The sequence below is a fragment of the Cryptotermes secundus genome, unplaced genomic scaffold (assembly GCF_002891405.2).
Source record: "Cryptotermes secundus unplaced genomic scaffold, Csec_1.0 scaffold537, whole genome shotgun sequence".
Taxonomy (NCBI): Eukaryota; Metazoa; Arthropoda; class Insecta; order Blattodea; family Kalotermitidae; genus Cryptotermes; species Cryptotermes secundus.
The window spans coordinates 167,554-187,979 of NW_019740661.1; the positions used below are offsets into that span (position 1 = coordinate 167,554).

The 20,426-nt window shown below is 40.7% G+C and overlaps 2 protein-coding genes across 3 annotated transcripts in view; one reads left to right on the forward strand and one right to left on the reverse strand.

The window, feature by feature from the left end:
- The window catches only part of LOC111872483, a 91,987-nt gene that overhangs the window by 71,336 nt on the left and 225 nt on the right, over positions 1–20,426 (reverse strand). The window lies entirely within an intron of this gene.
- Positions 999–9,245, forward strand: LOC111872485 (glycine-rich protein 2). The gene is made up of 4 exons (XM_023866449.2): positions 999–1,128; positions 5,110–5,313; positions 6,128–6,623; positions 8,873–9,245. Exons 1-4 carry the CDS (start codon positions 1,047–1,049, stop codon positions 8,880–8,882), a joined length of 792 nt encoding a protein of 263 aa, XP_023722217.1. The 5' UTR covers positions 999–1,046; the 3' UTR covers positions 8,883–9,245.

Genomic DNA, 20,426 nt, shown 5'->3' on the forward strand with positions numbered 1-20,426 from the left:
AAGACAGGTTTCAAGGTTTCCACAGTAGTAGTGTACATCGAACACTCGTTTATTTCTAACAATAAAGAAAGTTTCGGAAATTTGCCGTCGAGTGGGTGTGCTTCCTTCTTCCTATTCTGAAGGTCAGAATTCAGATCTTGGCCATGACACAACCTAAAGTGACTGAGGTTTGTAATGATTTCCCTCAGTCCCTCCAGAAAAATACAGGGACAGCCTTCTGTGAAATCATTACCGACTAATCATCCCGTGTACTCCGAGCTACCCATATCGTCGGTAAACAAACTGCTATATACATTAAACGTTCCTCAACATGTAAGATACATTACCGCAAGGCCTACATATTTTTTTTTAATTCGCATAGTGGAGGGTGGGGTCCAGTTGGGTCCACTCGGCACGGCGGCCACTGATTGGCCTATTGTACCTGCCCCAGGTGATTATGATGATGGAGAATTTGGTGGAATGAAGATTGACAGAGGAAACCGAAGTACCCGGAGAAAACCCTCCCCAGCACCATTTTGTCCACCACAAATCCCGCTTGACCAACCCCGGATTTGAAACCGGTCCGCCACGGTAGGAAGCCAGTGACTAACCGCTTGAGCTATGGCGCAAGGCCTACATAACTTGGAACAATTATGTAATAAACTGAAGATATATGATCGATATAAGGAACTTCGAAACAAGTAAATTTTCTTTCTGTACGTGGTAAAAACGAAGGCAAAATGACGTCATTAGTTCCTGTACGAATGCGATCATCCGATCCATAAGCACACATCCAGGCTTATGTAACAAATGCGTTTAAGTCTGTATCATATCCGTACAAGATGCACGTGGTCATATACTGTACTTTTTGTGTTTTTAATTGTCCCTTTCTGCATACAGTTCCACTTGGATGAATAACATCTTCATACTTTCCACGCCCTTTTACTCTTTTCTTTCCTGTTCGCTGGGAAGATAGATCACGCCAACCGGGAATATGTTGAGGCATATATAAACAAGCACAGAAAGTTCCGGCATCACTCGAGAGAACGGCCAGCTGAAGAGGAAGCATGGGATTGCTCCTGGCCATTGTTGTGGCACTCACTGCCTGCCATCTGGCAGTAGGAGTTGAAGATGAAGACGCCAGAACAGGTAAAGTGATAATTTGTTTAAATTTAATTAAAAACGAACTAGTGTAATTTGTATTAGTGACATGAAATATAATCTGTTATGCACAAAACGCTAATTATACCGATGCAAAAATTGGCACTTTTAACGAATATTTTAGGCTTCTTTATATCAAAAAGTATTATTTCCTAATTGGATTCACGTGGCACTAGTAAATTTGGAAAAAAATCGTTAGAATGCTCCAAATGCAGGTACCAATTCGGCGACCAATTTGCAGTTAGGAGGAAAATGGCCGCAGACTGAAAAAAAAATTAAGGCTACATTGGAAAAGTAGCTGTTGATGAGAAACCGTGATGACGGTGCTGAAACTTCGGGTTCCCTGAAAGCAAATATTTATTAACACTATGAATCAAAGGGTACAAAGCCTACATTTATGCTTGCGGTTCGGTGGCAGAGTGTGTGCGTGTGAGTGTTATTTTCCACCTGAATACGTACATTTGATAGGTTTACATTTATACGAATATTCAGCTTAGTTCTAGCAGTAGGCACCAGTGAAGCTGAGGCCTTCAGACAAAAATGCATTTTCTTATTAAACTTGCCTGGATCAACGTTGGTTTCATAAAATATTTGATTTAGAATATTTTTTTAAGAATTCTAGAATTTTTTTTAATTGTTAAAGGTTCATGCTTTTGTGAAACATAAATTACTCCCATCCATTTATCATAAGACGTAGATACGAATATATTCTTCGAAACTTAAGAACGCTTAAGTTTGAATAACTGCATAGGAACGAAACATCTTATTTTCGAAACATTAAATGCACACCACAACCAAATACATCGCGAAAGAATTTTTTACTCCTTAATTATGCCCTAAGAATCATATCACTTGCAATTTTTTGTACGGAGAGCCGTATTGAAATTAGGAAATCTCACACACCTATGGTTTACTTATTAAAGGAAAAGAAAATAAGCTAAAAATTATATAGCTTGATTGAAGCTTCATATAGTATATTGACCATATCCCTTGGATGAAGCTCGAAACAGAATTAATGTAACAACTTTCAGAATAAACCCTTACCACCAACTCTTACAACATCACAACATGTCCAGTAACATAACAGGTTATGTCATAATGAGAAATGTTGAGTATAAATCAACTACAGGCAGTAATTTTTAAATTCAGATAAATTGACATACCGGCACTATATTATGATAATTATTTTCACTGAAACCGTACAGGAAATTTTGTGTCATTAAGTTATTTGTGGTAAATAAATATGGAGATGCAAGCTACAGTCACAAGTTTAATTCTATGTTGTGTACGATTGTTGAAATCAAACATTAACTAGTAATGGTGAATCTTCTGGAAGACTAGAAATGTGTTTTGTTTTTCTTTTCATATTTGAAATATCTTGAGTATTGTTATCTTCCACACGTTTAGGCTGCTTCAAAGAGTTCAAGGAGTTCTAATTTTGGCTGAACTTCACTAGCTACTAGTACATATAAATGCTTCGTGATTAAAGGATAAGATTATTTCCTTGTGCGTATGTAACAAGCATTCCACTTATTAGCTTTGGCGCATATACAGGAATTATATATATATATACCGAAATTCGTATTCTATCCTCTTTGCCGTGTTCTTACTTGAAGACCAAGTCTACATTTTCTCTAAGCGATTTATCGTCATAATACTATACATATGACTATAATGAGTGTGTTTGAAGCTGAATGTACACGTACATTATTTTAGAACATATTAACCGAACATCGGAGATGAGTTGTTTGCATTCCTGTCTCTTGTTCCGGAAGTCCTGGAATCAAATATTTTTCTAGAATCCAGCTAGTCTGACTTGAGTTTTGCACAATTTTCCTCAATTACTCTGGGCAAAGGCTGGGACACTTCCTCACAACACACCGCTCCCGTTTCAAACTACGCTCTTTCCAGTTCACTATACACGAACCAGTCCCCAGTTCGACGCAACGGGCCCTTAGACTGAGATATTGAAACGTCGTTCTATAAACTGTAACTAAATGCATTTTTTAATATACAGTAGAACTTGGTTATAACGTCATCAAAGGGACCTAAAAATAGTGTCGTTATAAACGAGTGTCGTTGTAACCGAAATGGGCACTTCCACAGTAGCGTTATGTTAGTCACGTAAAAATCTACCAAAAACCGAGTTAAAAATGATGCATTTTTTAGTGAAATACGTAGTTAAGTACAGACTAACGTAACATTAACGTGGAATTGCCCAAATGTGTAATATCAAAGACATATTACAGCGCTTTTCACTGACAATACACACCGCACTAATACTGTATATTAAAGGTAGGCCTACTCACCAAATTACAGTAGATTACATCAATTGTTGTGCCTTACTGTACCTAGATACGAGTACAGTAATCAGTTATCTTCATCTGTTTCCTGTAACTTGCCCAATACACACTTTCTAAATTACGTTCAATGTCCATATCAGAGAAATTCAGGAATGAAAATGACGTTACATACGAGGTTGATGCATTTGTGCATGTCGTACTAAGCAAGGTATAAAAACAGTTGCTTTATGAGGAATTAGTTCGTACCATTGAATATTTGACGCAATAGACAAGGTGTCGCAGAAACCGATGTTGCTATAACCAAGTTTTACTGTATTATTAAATAGAGCCTACTTAGGCCTACTTACTTATTTACTCATGGAACTGAGCCTTTCTTGAGGAGCCGCCAATTCTGGAGCTACTCAAAAACTTCTCAGTATTTTATGGAACCCGGAGGTTCATTACCGTGTTCACAAGAGCCCTCCATTGGTCCCTATCCTGAACCAGATCACTCCAATCCATACCATCCCATCATATCTCTCGAAGATCCATTTTAATATTGTCCATCCACCTAGGCCTTGGTCTTCCCAATGGTCTCCTTTTTCTGGCTTTCCCATCCACATGCCTACGTACTACATGTGTAAATGATACTGCAAAATGGTAACCCAACGAACATTTTGAAACGTAGAGGTCGAAATCGCCGGTCACGGTAGCCGAGAGGTCTAAGGCATGTACTGTCTTCGCTCGCTTGGAAACCGGGATCGTGGGTTCGAATCCCACTCAGGGCATGGATGTTTAGTTTGTGTGTGCGTTTTTCTGTGTTTGTATACGGGTAGAGGCCTTGCGACGAGCTGATCACCCGCCCAAGGAGTCCTACCGAATGTGTAAGATTTACAAAAACCGAAGTGAACGGAGAAGTTCATGGAGGTGGGCCTAGGTCCACTGGAGCTGTAGTGCCAAGGAAAAAAAAAAAAGAGGTCGAAATCTGTTTTCATGAGGCTCATGTACTTCTAAGTGGTAGGAGGAGGGGAAATAGCAATCAGAAGACATATTTATTTTGATTTGTAATATTTGTCCATTCCTTTATTTTCGGTGTATTTAATGACGATGTCAGTAGCTCAGAAAATACACCCATTGGTAGCGTCTAGTGATACTCGTAGAATGGGTAGTTAATAATGAATTGAAAGGGATACAGAAGGAAGCGGTAGTGGACTAATTTGAGGTACTTGAGTGGATTGACTGAGTAAAATTACGAAATCCTCAGTAAGTGTAGCCGGGTTTAAATCTGGGATCCTCGAGGTATGAAGCTGGAACGCTATCCACTCTGTCACGATGTTCAGTGAATTACTGCAGGGGCAAATATCAATAACACGCAAACTAGCCAACATTTCAAGGTGCTTTGTTGCTTACTTCTGACTGGTCAGGAGCCCATCAGTACTCGTGCAATTACAAGAACATATTAATATTCTTCAGGATACCGATTTGAATTTCGCACTTCTTTTCAAGCACAGAATGAGTCGACATATTTCTATTACATTTCATACTGGGGTGGACATTAAAGCTGTCACGTGGATTCAATATCAGCTCACGTTTTGCACGAAGCTCATATCGAATTACAACTCCGTCGTTAAATAGACGTAATGATCCTTTCGCCCGATCATCTTGTAACTTCCTTGCTTTGTTCCAGTGCCTGCTACCAGATTGCGCTCTATGGTAGTGCCTGTAGGTCCAGGCACAAGAGTGAGGTACTTGGTGAACCTGCTGACCGTACCTCAGGACCCCGATATGGCTCTAACGAACAACAAGGTGCTACCAGAGCAAGGAGGGAGTGTCCTGACCAGCCTACTGCTGTTGGCCGCGAGAAACAGTGACGAGGACGTGGAAGAGGGAGGTGAGGATCTCTTCTTTCGGGTGGCCATTCAACTCCATTTACAGGCGAGATACAGAATGCGTGAATTTCGTTCTTCCATATGGCTTAATTATTAGACACGTGGGGATTAAGTTATGCATTCTGTCATCATATTCACTGTACAAAATGTAGACATGAAACTGTCCCTGTCCCTGTCTAACTAACTAACTAACTAACTAACTAATTCCGCGGAATCTGCAACTTCTTGAGAAGTCGTCAGGCGCTTAGCCACTCAGGAATATCCCAACGTTTTATTTCAAGCTACGATTTATTACCCTATTCACAAGAGCTCTCCACTGGTCTCTATCCAGAGCCGGATCAAGCAGGTTAACAATACCCCATTCCTATCTCTCTAAGATCCATTTTAATATAATTCTCCCACCTACGTCTACTTCTTCCTAATGTTCTCTTTCCTTCTGGCCTTACACCAAAATCCTATATGCGTTTCCCTTCTCCCCCATGTGTGCTACATGCCCTGTCCACCTCATCCTCCTCGAATTGATCATTCTAATTATACTTTGCGAAGATTACATGTTATGAAGCTCCTCACTATGCAAATTTCTCACACCTACCACTTTATCTCTTTTCGGTCAAAACATTCTCCTCCACACCCTGTCGTGTCTTTGAGTAAGGGAAGCAAAATGACCACTCTCATGGGTTCCAGTACCCAGTGGATAGGAATCCAGATAGACCCACATCGGATGTTCCCTTAGTGGCATGTCACTTTACCGGCTAATCCACCGCCGTTCCACTGTGTGTAAAGAAAATCATATCAATGGCATGTTTTTGCTTCAAGGTAATCAACATGAATCAGAAATAGAAGCGGTAGCCTCCGATGATTCTAAAGATGGCGTAGCAACTCAACAAAATGGTGACCCAACTGGTGAATCCCGCAAGAAGAGATCCTGCACCAAGTGCGAGTACGGCGGAGGTGGCGGGGGGTATCCAATGGGCGGAGGTGGAGGTGGAGGTGGATATGGAGGTGGAGGGGGTTATCCTGTAGGTGGGGGTGGATATCCAGTAGCTTACAAGAAATATGTCTCTGGAGGAGGTGGTGGGGGTGGCTGTGGCGGTGGGTTCGGATGTGGTGGGGGCGGTAGTAGCGGATATTATCCGTCTGGTGGAGGCGGGTACGGTGGTTACCCTTCAGGTGGCGGCGGTGGATACTACCCATCTTCTGGGGGCGGTGGTGGCTACTGTAGTACATGTGGAGGCGGCGGCGGAGGGGGTCATAGTGGTAGTGGCTCCTATAGTTCGTCTCAGAGTTCCAGTTCCAGCGCCAGCGGTGCCTGGTGAGTATAGGGAGGACCAATTTTTTCCATACTTTTCCAAATTACAACTCGCCATTTTGGTTTCCAACAAATAATCACGACACACCCATTTCCTGGTTGAATGAAATTTCGTTTCTTACATGTAATGTTACAGTTCATGATAAACAATTGTGTATTGTCTTTGCCCGTGTTCTGATTCGCTGAATCCGTGTGCTGAAAACCACATATAAAATATTAAACATTAGTTTAGTATACATAAATTTGCCATTTTGATAAACATTTATAACGTAGTTGCAGAAATGCAGTCTGTCACAAAAAGAGGCCTCGTGTTCAAACCAATTGCACAGTAACGGTAATATAACTGCGCTAAACACAATGAGACAAACATACCATAATTTAACAGTTAACAGAATAACTTTCTGAGTTTTTAGATTAAGTAAATAGAAGCGATCCGAATCGAATTGATTTAAGGAGACAGCTGAGCTGCAGAAAGGCCCTGTATTTTAGGAGCACCGCTCACAAATTTGATGACTTCGAAAGCCTAAGTCAGAGAATGGCACAAGTTATCGTAACAGACAAGGTTTGTCTGTGGATGGCGAAGTGGGTTCCAGTAATGGCTGAATTGTTTTCTTTTACTGATGTCATGATTCCAAGAGGACAGCCAAGTATCACTGGAGCACCATCAGTGCAAACACGATGAAGGTTTTCCCAAGGAAATCAACTTTCTTTCAGAAATCAGAAACACTTGCCAAAATGCCAAAAGCCATTAATGCGTACTTCAGTGTCCTGTACGTAAGGATTTTGTCTTCACAGATCCATTATTCACAAATGTAGAACAGACGAGCAACTGACAGCTCTGAACAACATCAGTGGTGTCGTTGAACAAATAGCGGAATACAATGCAAGTAGATATAGATTTTCCAAAACCTGTGTCTGCTATTTCATCAATTCCACGGCTCATGATGTTGCTAGAAAATAAACTTTTTGCAACTCTTTTTCCCTCGGCACCAAGCACAACATAACAGTGCTTTCGACCAAAAGTTAATCTGCAAATATACCGATACCAAATGTTCTAACCACTAATTTAAATTTTGTATTTATGTATTGAATTCCTGCTCTATTTTATGAAAATTGGACATTCCTCATTAAGAGCTGCAAATCAATATTCGAGATATTTTTCATGTGATATATACTTAAGGAGATGCGTATCTGTGCGTCATTATATCTGTGATATTCGCTTTGCAGAACCCTACACAATACAATTCACAACCCAACGTAATATGATCCATAGAGTTCTGATTATCTTCAGAGCAGTATCTGCAATACATTAACCTAAATTCCAATGAAATGTGCAAAATTGCATTCAACGTACTTACAAAATATGTGAACTCCACCATTTATATTTAACGACGCTCTGCCAAGTACACTGGTTAATTTCTATATTGTACAGCGTCAAAAGAAATATGATACGAAGTTTAGGAATGATGGAAAGAAGGAAGAAGAAGAGAAACTTGTCACACTTTATTTAAAATAAGTCTATAGACGGAAAATGACCGTCTCTGTGGTCTAGTGGTCAGATTTCCTGGCTACAGATTCTGAGGTCCCGGGTTCGATTCTCGGCGCTACCAGATTTTCTGAGAAATAGTGTGTTTATAACGGGGTCCACTCAACCTCGTGAGGATAACTGAGGAGCTATTTCAAGGAAATAGCGGGTCCGGTCTAGAAAACCAAAATTAACGGCTGTCCGGTTTTGTTTCGCTAATCATGCAACACCCTCTATCCGCTAAAGTTGGCACTAACTTCGTCGACAAGCGGCGGCGCTCGGTCGGTATATTCGCTTTCGGACTCAAGCCACAAAATTTGATTCCTTCTTCTTCTTCTTTTTTTTTGCTATAGACGGAAATTCATCTAATCACAACTTCCAAAATGGTTGGCACTTCAATTGCACGAGCTCGGCAAATTTGAATAGTTACTCAGCACAGCATGGCATTGTGAGTGTGATATTAAACATGGTTTTTAATGATTCTTTACTTGAAGAGAGCAGTCTTCTGGGATGTGGTGCAGTGTAGATATTGTGTTAACAGACGTTTCGGAGGAACGTATCACCTCCATCTTCAGAGTAGAAGAAAAGAAGGAATCCGCGAACGAACCAGCGTGAGCAAGTGCAAGAGACTGAGTCAAGTCTACACAGCGCCACATCCCAGAAGACTGCTAGCTTCATAGTCACCGCTGTGAAAACCTCAAATCTTACATTCCTTTTCTTGTTTCAGGGGCCGGTGAAGCCGACAGAATAGAAAGACGAAGTTGCCTATCTCAAACAAACCTTAAATCTAGACGATCTGAGTAAGAATACTAGCAGCGACATGCAAACTTCTGTCCGTGGGCCACTGAATTTACAGGTGTGGCCCGCAAGATAACTTCATGAACGAAACTCACAAAATTTTTGTCCATCATTAGGAAATCAGAATTTCACAAAATTCTGTAAGCTGCCTCCAAGTTGCTCCCCTATCTGTACCGTCAAAGCAATACAAGACGTTAGAGCATCTTCATGAAAGGGCGTTCAAATTTATGTAATTCTAACTTCTTGAAATTTAAAATGCAATATAACGTTTCTAATGTGAAATAAAAACTAATAGATATTTTTGTGGATTATTTTATTCTATGAGTATCTAAACTAAACGTCCAGTATTAATATGATTAATGAACGGTTAATTGGAAAGTATGTAGCTAGAAGCTGTGATCGACTAACCGAGATACTATTCTATATTTCCCTAAAATCACCAAGGAAAACGCAAAAACAACAGCCACGATACCCGAAGTACCGAACGAATTTCGAAACTAGAATGATATGGGCATGCCATTTAAAAAACATGAGAAAAACAAGGAAATGGTGCAAAGCTATAGGCAGTAGATCTCGTGGTAAGAAGAGACAACGTTTAGAAGATTGTCATAGATTTGCAGATAATACTGATATAAATGACAGAGAATCACAGTGCTAATCAGCCGGATGTTTTCAACTGAATAACGACTGAGACTAGTAGCTCAAATTTGTGAAAAAAAGAAATTAAATTTCATGTCCAATTTATTCACTTACAAGTATGATAACCCAGGTAACTAAAAACTTCGATATCAAGAGAGATCTTGAGCCACAAATTTAGTATGAATGAATTTTATAATACGACAGAAATTCTAGTAGGTCTGAATGAGATATTACTGAAATTTCTTTAAAAATGTCAGCATTAAAATGATGTTAATCCAAATAACCGGTATATGTTATCATATGGTAAATCTAGGTATTTTTACAATAGGATACAGGAATTTTGTAAACACGTAGTAAACAATTCCAAAATATAGCATATCGAAAAGTAGTTTTTGTTGTTAGACATTCATAGGACAAGAGATTTAATTGGGCAGTAGAATACGTCTTGAAGACAGAATCTTGTTGACACAAAGCACATGTTAAGTTTATCATTTTTTGTCAGTGCAGTTGTTTCGTGTTTAATTTGTATAATCACTCATTTCCTATTCCACATTTCACGGCAAAAAATAATAATTTGGCAACATGTTTTGCCTTCTGTAACTTTTGGCCTGTGTTCAACAAGATTTAATATAGTCCCACAGACACTCTTCAAAATAAAAGTAATTCCAAAAGAAGTTATTTTTTATTGCTAGTGGGGTGGGACTAAGTCCCTTGTACTGCGGCCACTTCTGGCCTATTGTACCAGCCCCAGATGATAGGCGAGGGTGATTGTGGAGCAATTTGTGGAACGAAGATTGGCAGGGGAAACCAAAGTACTAGGAGAAAACCTGCCCCAGTGCCACTTTGTCCACACACAAATCCCACTTGACCAGACCCGGGATCGAAAAAGAAATTATTTGGTAAGCATACTGGCTAGCCGAGGCACGTTCATTTCTTCGAAGATGTCCGCCGTGTAGGAGGACGTGTCGTAAATAAAGCTTTTACAGCAAGTATATATACATTAATGACATTATACAGAGTGTAAATAAATATATGTTAAACGCTCTGCGATAGATAGATGGGTTCAATAATATTTTGTTAATACGCCCATGTCCGGAAACGCTTCCTTTTGGCACTAAGTGTCTCAACATTTTCCGAGAGGATGAAGAAGTTTTAGAGGACGTTATCGTTGTTTTACATTATAAAAGTTGCTCAAAATGGAAGCAGCACACTTCATTGCATGTTCTCCACCTCCTGGCTATGTCATGCTGCACTGTTTGAAAGATTCCCGGCATTTCCCGGACTGTTCCAGCTGCTACTGCAATTCTTGCCACAAGATCATGTTGTGTCTCCACTGGAGTCTCGTACACTGGGCTTTGCATGTACCCCCAGAGAAAGAAATCCAGTTGAGTCAAGTCAGAGAAGCGAGGGGCCAGGTTATTGGGCCTCCACGTCCAATCCATCTGTTGCCAAAGGTTTCATCCAAATACTCACGGACAACATTAGTGCAGTGTGACGGGGCGCCATCATGCTGGAACCACATTCCACGACGGACTTCCAAACGCACTGCTTCCAGCAGCTTGGGTAAGGTCTCTTGGAGAAATGTTAGGTGAATATCCCCACCACGGCGGCTCGGGTTCAATCCCGGGTCTGGTCAAGTGGGATTTGTGGTAGACAAAGTGGGGCTGGAGCGGGTTTTCTCCGAGTACTTCGGTTTCCTCTGCCAGTCTTCATTCCACCAAATTCTCCATCATCATAATCACACGGGGCAAGCAACAATGGGCCAATCAGTGGCCGCCGTGCCGAGTAGACACAGTTGGACTACCCCCCACCAAGTGAATTTAAAAAAAAAAAAGGTAAATGTCGGCAGTAAGCGGCAGTGATAAGAGGTAAGGTCGTCTTCCTTCACATTTCAGAGGCCCTAGCGCGTAAACAAAGCGTTTCCAGACATGGGTGTATTAACAGAATATGATCAGATTGAACCCATGTATCTACCACTGAGAGTTGTAACATATATTTATTTATACTTTGTATAAGTTTTACAAGCGTGAGTCGCAGTAAACTGGAGATTATCTCTGTAGAGAACGTGTTAACACGGTGAAGACTTAATTTCTGACACGAAAATTTTGGTTTAGGCTACGAACCCCAGAATCAAGTGTAGTCATTTTAATAACTTCTGCGCAACCATGCGTCCGTTTAGCAAATGAATGGAACAACGGATTTAACAGTGTTTTTACGACAGATGCGGAGACACTAGGTACTAAGAAATTAGACTTGCAGATTATAATTTGGGAGTACTCGGCTTAAATCTTCAATTTAAAAATTCTGATGTTATCGAAAACAAATCAAACGCAACTGTTTGAACCTACTCAGTCGTGGAGTTACTGGACACCATTTTGAGCAACCTGTCTCGCCTACCTCCCACATTTAAAATCGCTTTCCTTAAGATCCGTTTTAATTTCAAATTCCATCACCATCTCATCTTCAAAGAGATGCTTTTTAAGGAAATTTTTAAAGAATAAAACTTATGTCATTTTTTCGTATGGCTAATCGTAGCTACGTAAGCTTATTCAATGCATCGTAAATGCCACATAGAAACTATATAACGCTTTCGTATAAGCAACTTCCCACAAAAAACTAGTTCCGTGTAGCACAATCCTTCTCGAGATGCTAATATTCCCCCGTCTCTTGCGGTAACAGAAGCTTCCTTACCGTGTTCTCGTGACCTCACAGCTGGGCCCTATCAGTTGAACTGTAAATACAGGTATTACACTGCTACTCCGTGTGTAATCCATCTATTTCCCCATAATATCACCATTCGTAAACCAAAATATTTTTGTGCGTACTACGTTACCGGACTGTCCTTGCTCAGAGCTAAAAACCACATGAAGCTACAAAACATCTGAAAAGTTTGACAATCTTTCGTCATAAAATAGTGTTATAAATGTAATCGTTTCATTACGTGTCACAGTCACCGAAGGATCTGAAGCCTAATGGAAACATTGAGGTGTTTCTCTAAGAAGATAATTTCTGTACAAATAATAAAACACAATGTGATGCTACGATCCAATATTTAAATAGTAATTATTGGATTCTGATATTAGTCACAGATTCTCAAAATTGACTTCCATGTAATCTTTTTCGTAGGTTATTTAACGACGCTTACATTATGACAACTACATAGAGTCTGAGAATGGGAAAATACGTGAAGGAAGAATTGCAAGGAACTGATTGTCGCCTAGTGGAGGTAAAATGCCGGTATTATTCTGGAGGGGCCGCGAAAATTCTTGAGAACCCTCAGCCACGACAACCGGTGTAGTTGCCAGCATTCGAACCCAGGGCGTCTAGAGCACAGCTCTATGACGTTACCACTACACCAACGTGTTTTCTCCCTACGTGTGAACAGATATTTTTCAGATTATATACACGAAATACTTCATATAGCCGGCTTAAGTATACAGTCTCCTGTCAAGATGAGTACACTTGCGAAGTGGATGTCCCTAGAAGCTGCACACGAAAGAAACTTTCCTACCCATTGCAGCAAAATTTCAAATATGCAATTTTTATTTATATTTTAACCGTCAAGACAGCACAACGAGTGGTATGGAAACATCTTTAATGGAGATAGAAGATGTTAATGTACATTCTACTTATTTATTACAAATAATGTACAATTATGTTCATAATGTACATTAATATTTACTATCTCCATTGAAGATATTTCCATACCACTCATTGTGTTGTGTTGACTGTTAAAATACAAATAAACATCAAATATTATATACACAACAGGATGCAGTCTATAAAGTGTTTAAATATTGGTCAGGGCAGGCACTAATGGCCTTAAAAATGATCGTTAACATTTGTGGGATTATTCATGACGTCACTGTTACCTTGACAGTGCTACAAAGGAGACAGTCTCTAACAGGTGTTCCAAAATAAAATTCGTCGTTTTCATTTCTTATATTGCCAAAACCTTATCTTCAGGATGCCTGTCTGCTTATCTGCGAGTATATGCCTCATTGAATAACTAGCAGATGTTTCGTCAGGAGTCGATAATCTACTTGTCAAAAAGGCCCTGATTTGGTAGGCAGAACACAGAATGCGGTTACTTGAGGGAAGGATGCTGAGGAGAACATCTAAGCTTAAGGAGAAGAAAGTACCAAGATACGAAACAGAAATGAACAGAGGGGCTTCATGGCCAGTAGGCCTACTCCTCATGAAATGTTGTCAACACAGTCAAATCAAGGACCGTGTAGCATGCACGAGACAACCATGAAGTGCGCTTAGAATTTTAGTCGTTGAATCAGAAGGGAAGACCTAGGCGGACATGAGAAGATAATATTAAAATGGATCTTAATGAAGAAGGATATAACTATATACATGGGTTTCATCTCATTCAGTATGTGGCCCAATGACGGATTCATTTTAGCACGGTAATTAACGTTCGGGTACCATGAGAGGCGGGATATTTCTGAACCAGCCCGTCGACTATTAGGTTTTCAGTGAGAAGTACCCGTATGTTCAATGGAGTCAGAAGATTAACATGAAGTTCTGGGAAGAACTAATCGCCTAATTTCCTTTGATAAGCGAAGTCCCGAATAGAAAACGACGCCTCCAAAAAACCTTTGTTGCCGCGGAAACGTGTTTGTCCAGCCATTGCCTTGAAACGATAGGGGGATATACACAGACAGACCCACAGACTCTCCTTTCATACGACACGGACCGTACAAAAAAGACGCATCCAAAAGTTCTTCGTTTCGTGTATTCGTTGCAGCAGGAAAGGGTTTACCTAACCGTTGCCTGGCAACGACAAGGGGATACACATAAAGACACTCAGAGCGATGAGGGGGATGTATGAAGTACGCAACTGAGATGAAATCTGGTACCATGATATACACATATATACCAAATTTCATAAAGATTAGTTAAGGCATTCAAGAGCTGATTTTGGGGGGGAAGATACACAGACACACAAACACACAGACAGGGAGGAGATCGCACAAGCGTACCTTTATTTCTTAAAAACAAGGAAAGTAGTCTAAAAATTGTTAATGTCGAAGGGTCACATAATGGCGACTTCTGCAGTATACCTTGTTAGAAAAAATAAAGTGTTCAAGAAGTCAGCCATTAGACTTGAGATATGCAATCCAACTCGCATCTTTACATTATATTCCTCGAAGATTATTATTATTATTATTATTATTAACTTTTCCTCCCATCCGATACAAGAACAGTACATATCGCCTTACGTTGTTTGGGTTATGCAAGTTTCCTTATTCTGCTAGAATTCATTTAAGGAGTAAAAGTAAAAAAAATGTAAAGTTATCCCTGGACCAGGCCGTGAAGGCCCATAGGGTTGTGAGACGTTGAGGGTCCCACATTATCTAGACAATCGGCTTAAAGATGGCGGTAAGGTTGTCAGCCTTACGCGCCGGCCGCGCTTTACTCCCCAGAAAAATTATTTCAATTAATTCCTGATACTCATTTCTGTTAGAGGCTGAGTGAACCCCAGGGCCATAGTGCTGCTGGAAGGATTAAGTCAACTGAAAAATCCAATGACCTGAGTAAGTACAGAAAATTTTCTTTTCCATCCTGTCCTTTTTAACATACGATTCTACCTTCCACCACAGTATATTCTTGTGCAGACTGCAGACAATCCCATTCTTTGATTTCCTTCTCCCATCTCTCTATGCTAAGATTTTCCAAGCTGCCTCTTTCCGTGCACTTTCCTACTTCTCTTTTCCCAGTGTTACGTTCTGCGAATGTATGATTATGTTTGATTTTTGAGAAGGACACTGGATTCTTCTCTGCTCTGCCATTTTCAGGACATTCCTTAGTCACGTGATTCCAGGACCGCCTTGTAGATAGTTGCAGAGTACGATGTCCGATGGGGTAAAATATTCGTAGAATTTGCTCAGACGTTACCCTTACTTCTGATGGTCCAGTGAGCACGAACAGGGGAAGGTCTGTCTATATATTCTAACTCTATGGACCAGAGCCCTTGAGAAACTAACATTCGCTGTGCTAACCCTGGACGCCGTGTCACGTTTAGCGGAACCCAAGTTTAATCATCTTCTTCATAAGGCAGCTAATTGTTGCTATCCAAACATAAATTAATCCAGCCTACACCCTGCAACTATACTCGTATTTTTTTTCCTTGGCACTACAGCCCCAGTGGGCCTAGGCCTACCTCCATGAACTTCTCCGTTCACTTCGGTTTTTCTAGATCTTACACATTCGGTAAGATTCCTTGGGCGGGTGATCAGCTCGTCGCAAGGCCTCTACCTATACACAAACACAGAAAAACGCGCACAAACATCCATGCCCTGAATGGGATTCGAACCCACTATCCCGGCTTCCGAGGGAGTGAAGACAGTACACGCCTAGACCGCTCGGCTCCCATGACCGGCTATAATCGTATTTATTTAATTATTTTAATAATATCCTGGCATCTACTCCTATGTCTTTCAAGTGGTTCATTCTTTTCAGTTTTATATTATCCCATCGCAATCCTATTTCTTCTCTAGTGTCCATCGAATGCAGAATACATGAGCAGTAGTTCATCTGTACGTTGAAAACTCTACTGATGATCCTCAGGAGACTCTTCTGCATATTCTGGTAATCTTGACGCAACCTGAGCACACGCTAAGCCGTGGTAACAAGAGATCCCACTCAACAGCATCTTGAGGAACACATAAGGTCTATCATTTACTTTTTGGTATACGCTGGCATTCTTAGATGCACTAACTTCTTAAATAGGGAGATAACTCTCTCGTGGATCGCTGCACTATTTAGCTTAGTAGACACGTACCAGACCCCTGAGGAACCAAGTTCTCTCGTCTTCTACCCTGAAGAAAATTCCTCGAGATCGTTGCTACCTACCTATTAAAGGGCACGGTGTCATTTTCCAGAAAACTGATCTTCGTATTCACCGCCCTGGAAAACTCAAGTATCAGTAATTTTCTGAAGTTTTTGATAATCTCACCCCGAAATCCTCAGAACGGTAGCCGAGCGCTGCGGTGGGCACCAAAACATGGGAACACCTTCACCTGAGAGCAGCCCACTGTGCCATGTTTTCATGAAGAACAGACAGCACAAAACAAGCTGTAATTAAAAAGTCTCTTTCTACTCTTTGTAATGGCAATGTTCTTGAATATAAGATGGAGTCTTTTTTGTACTTTTAAAGATCTCTGTATTTTCCAACGTTGCCAAATATACATCGTAAATACCCAAGCTATGGGAATCCCCAGACTTTCAAGTGGAATATAAAGAAGTGTTGCGCAGTAATGCCTAAATTAAAGGGACATACGTTTCCATCTTCTTAATACATCATGGAAAATATTTTCATTCACCCATACGTTTGTCTATCTGTCTGTCTACCTACCTATATATCTCTGTATGTATGTGTGTAGCCGGTCACGGTAGCCGAGCGGTATAAGGCATGTACTGTCTTTGCTCGCTTGGAAACCGGGATCGTGGGTTCGGATCCCACTCAGGGCATGGATGTTTAGTTTGTGTGTGTGCGTTTTTCTGTGTTTGTGTACAGGTAGAGACCTTGCAACGAGCTGATCACCCACCCAAGGAGTCCTACCGAATGTGTAAGATCAAGAAAAACCGAAGTGAACGGAGAAGTTCATGGAGGTAGGCCTAGGCCCACTGGGGCTGTAGTGCCAAGGAAAAAATGTATGTATGTGTGTGTGTATATATGTAAGTGTGCGTGTATGTATGTATCTATCTATCTATCTATCCATCCATCTATCTTTACATTTATCCATATGTATGCATATAATGAGAAATGTTTCATGACTGTGTACGTGTTATCTGACTATGTGTGTATGGTCTCACGCCGTAGTAGTTTTATGTACTTGCAAAAACGGAAGTTTTATTCTGGAAACCTTGGCGTCTGAAGGACAAAAATTTAACTCTATTGACTATTTAACGGAAAAAGCATGGAACAAGATAAATGTGTGGAAGGGACAAAGGAAAGGAATTAAATGTGAAGGTATGAAAGAAATTACCTCCCACCGAATTGCAGCGGGCTTTTCCACCCAACAACATCTAAATATCACGTTATTAATTTAATCACGTAACATCACTGAATAAGAAGCTGACGTTGTTCACCGCTGTGGAATATTACTGGAGAACAGAAAGACATGCGTGACAAGGCAATTACGTTTATTTTCTTCTCTATGGCGATATACTGTAAGCTGAATAACTGTATATCATCGAATGTGACAACAATTATGAATACTGAATGGACAAAGAAGTGGTGGGAGCTACTGGCCAGCGTTTGCCTGCAGGAATTGATGAGTCCTTAGTATGTTTATCCGACCTCAGGGCGGAGACTCGTGCAGAAGACCACATGAATACGACGCACTTGTGCGGACAGTTCGGCCTTGGCATTTCTTCTTTGCTCCTAACTGGAATATTACATCTCAGAAACTGAGACTCTTCCAACATTTAGCGAGAGGGGGAGGAGAACCGTGGAAATACTGAGGTCGTCTTCCTGTCAAGAGCAGTTCGTTAATACGAGGAAAAAGTGGATATTCAAGCCCACAACATTCGTTAGCATTATTAATTCTTTTATTTATTCTTACGTAATTAAAAACGCTCCTTCAATTACGTGGTACGTCAGATGAAACACTCATAATGACTGATGGTACAATATATAAGGAAACACGTTTTGAAGTGCTATCCGGACAATCTACAGGAAAGCCTTCAGGAACGAAAGTCACGAAGAACTTCAATTACTGAACAGGTTGGCTTAGAGGTACCTATCTAGACTTGTATTCTGGAGGCACTCGGTTCGAGACTTGGCCGGAATATCGGCTACTTTGATTGAGGTTTTCGTTGTTATCTTCTTCCACTGAAGACAAATTCCGGGATTCTAAATGGCTTAGTCCACTACAGCTTCCTTACAGATCCATTCCAAATCACCATCCTACCGTCCGACGCTGTACAGTCTCCATACTGAAAGCGCCGTTGAAGAACCTACAGATAAATTCCAGTCGGGTTAACTACATATTCCACCCATTTCGTCGTTCGTGACTCAGTAGCACCGTCATGTCAATATTAGGCAAATGTTATTAATTATAAAATTCCATATTTTACAGTTTTTTTTTCATCATTCTACTGGTTCGTCTCACTTAGTTCCAAATAGACTCCCCACCACTAGGGTTTTGTGCTTTGCTGACTTTTCTCACAGCTTGAAGTAGATACGAGAAACAGACGATAATCAGCGTACACACAGTCAGATTTATAGTGCGTGTATATATATATATATATATATGCCGGCCACGGTAGCTGAGCGGCCTAAGGCATGCACTGTCTTCGCTAGCTCGGAAGCCGGGATCGTGGGTTCCAATCCCACTCAGGGCATGGATGTTTGTGTGCCTTTTTCTGTGTTTGTCTACAGGTAGAGACCTTGCTACGAACTGATCACTCGCCCAAGGAGTCCTACCGTATGTGTAAGATCTAGTAAACCGAAGTGAAACGGAGAGTTTCATGGAGGTAGGTCTAGGCCCGAATTGGGGCTGTAGCGCCACAGAAAAAACAAATATATATATTTCTCTAAATGGAAATACCTTCGTTACTTTATGCCTCTAGCAACTGCGCAATTTAGAAATTTTGAAGATACGATGGGGGCACACATTAGAGTAGTTAGAGGCACTATGCTGCAAGTCGGAAGGGCGCGGGATCGAATCCCGATTAGATCATTAAATTTTTTCAATTGACCTAATTTTTCCAGCCGCACTATGGCCCTGGGGTCGACTCAGCCTCTAACAGAACTGACTACCAGGAATATTCTTGGGGGTAAACTGCGGCCGGCGCGTAGGGCTGACAAATTTACCGCCAACTATGAACCGATTTTCTAGAAAATGTGGGAACCTCATCTCACAACCCTATGGGCCTCCACGCCCTGTTACAGGATGCTTTACTTTAAATGAGAGACGATACTTGTTTCCATGACCATCTCAGAAACTAAAGATATCCCCAAAAATGATATCTGTGTGAGATAGCTCATGTTTAGTTTCAAATTGTTAAAATACTAACGTGTAGAACGCACATAAAAGCTAAGAGAAGACAAATATAGCTCAAAACCAGAAATATGAATTGGCTATTCGTCAAAAAATCACAGCTATCTCCTAAAAACAAACTAATCCTATACAAAGCAATAATCAAACCGGTCTGGACCTACGGGATAGAGTTATGGGGCTGCAGCAAACTTTCCAACACAAAAATTATCCAAACGGTCAACTCCAAAACGCTAAGAAAACTAGTAAATGCTCCCTGGTACGTATCAAACGCTACCTTACACAATGCTCTAAGCATACCATATGTAACAGAAGTCATCAGAGCATACGCGGAGAAACACAAAAACCGGACAACTCAAAACAACAACCAACCAATAAGAAACCTCTTCAACCAACCAGCAGTAGAAAGAAGACTAAATATAATGTGGCCAGAGGATCTCATTAGATAAGCACCAGAGAATGATCGGAGGATGATACCTGTTTCAATATTACACACACCCATCCCTTTTACTAATTACTCTATTTATGTATATTGAGTAGATTTAAAATAAAAAAAAATGTTAAAATGGGATTTAGATCTGTCAGGTTAAGAACTCGACTGTACACAGTGAGATACGGTAAAATGGGGGAATTCTGACGGCCATGAACGCGCTACGTAACAAATGGTAATCGGTTAATCGGCTGTATAACTGCGATTATCTCGGGAAAGACCCTGATCCTGTAAGCGAAATGCTAATCATGCTAGCATGACGTTCCACTACAACTATAGAAACATCAACAGTGTGGGCGAAAGCACGCAGCTTTGCCACATCCCATGCGTCTTTCTCT

Excerpts from the sequence above, each read along its gene's own strand:
- LOC111872485 (XM_023866449.2), top strand. The coding sequence starts at position 1,047 with ATGGGATTGCTCCTGGCCATTGTTGTGGCACTCACTGCCTGCCATCTG. Across the intron at positions 1,129-5,109 it reads AGATGAAGACGCCAGAACAG|TGCCTGCTACCAGATTGCGC; the intron begins GTAAAGTGATAA and ends GCTTTGTTCCAG. Across the intron at positions 5,314-6,127 it reads CGAGGACGTGGAAGAGGGAG|GTAATCAACATGAATCAGAA; the intron begins GTGAGGATCTCT and ends TTTTGCTTCAAG.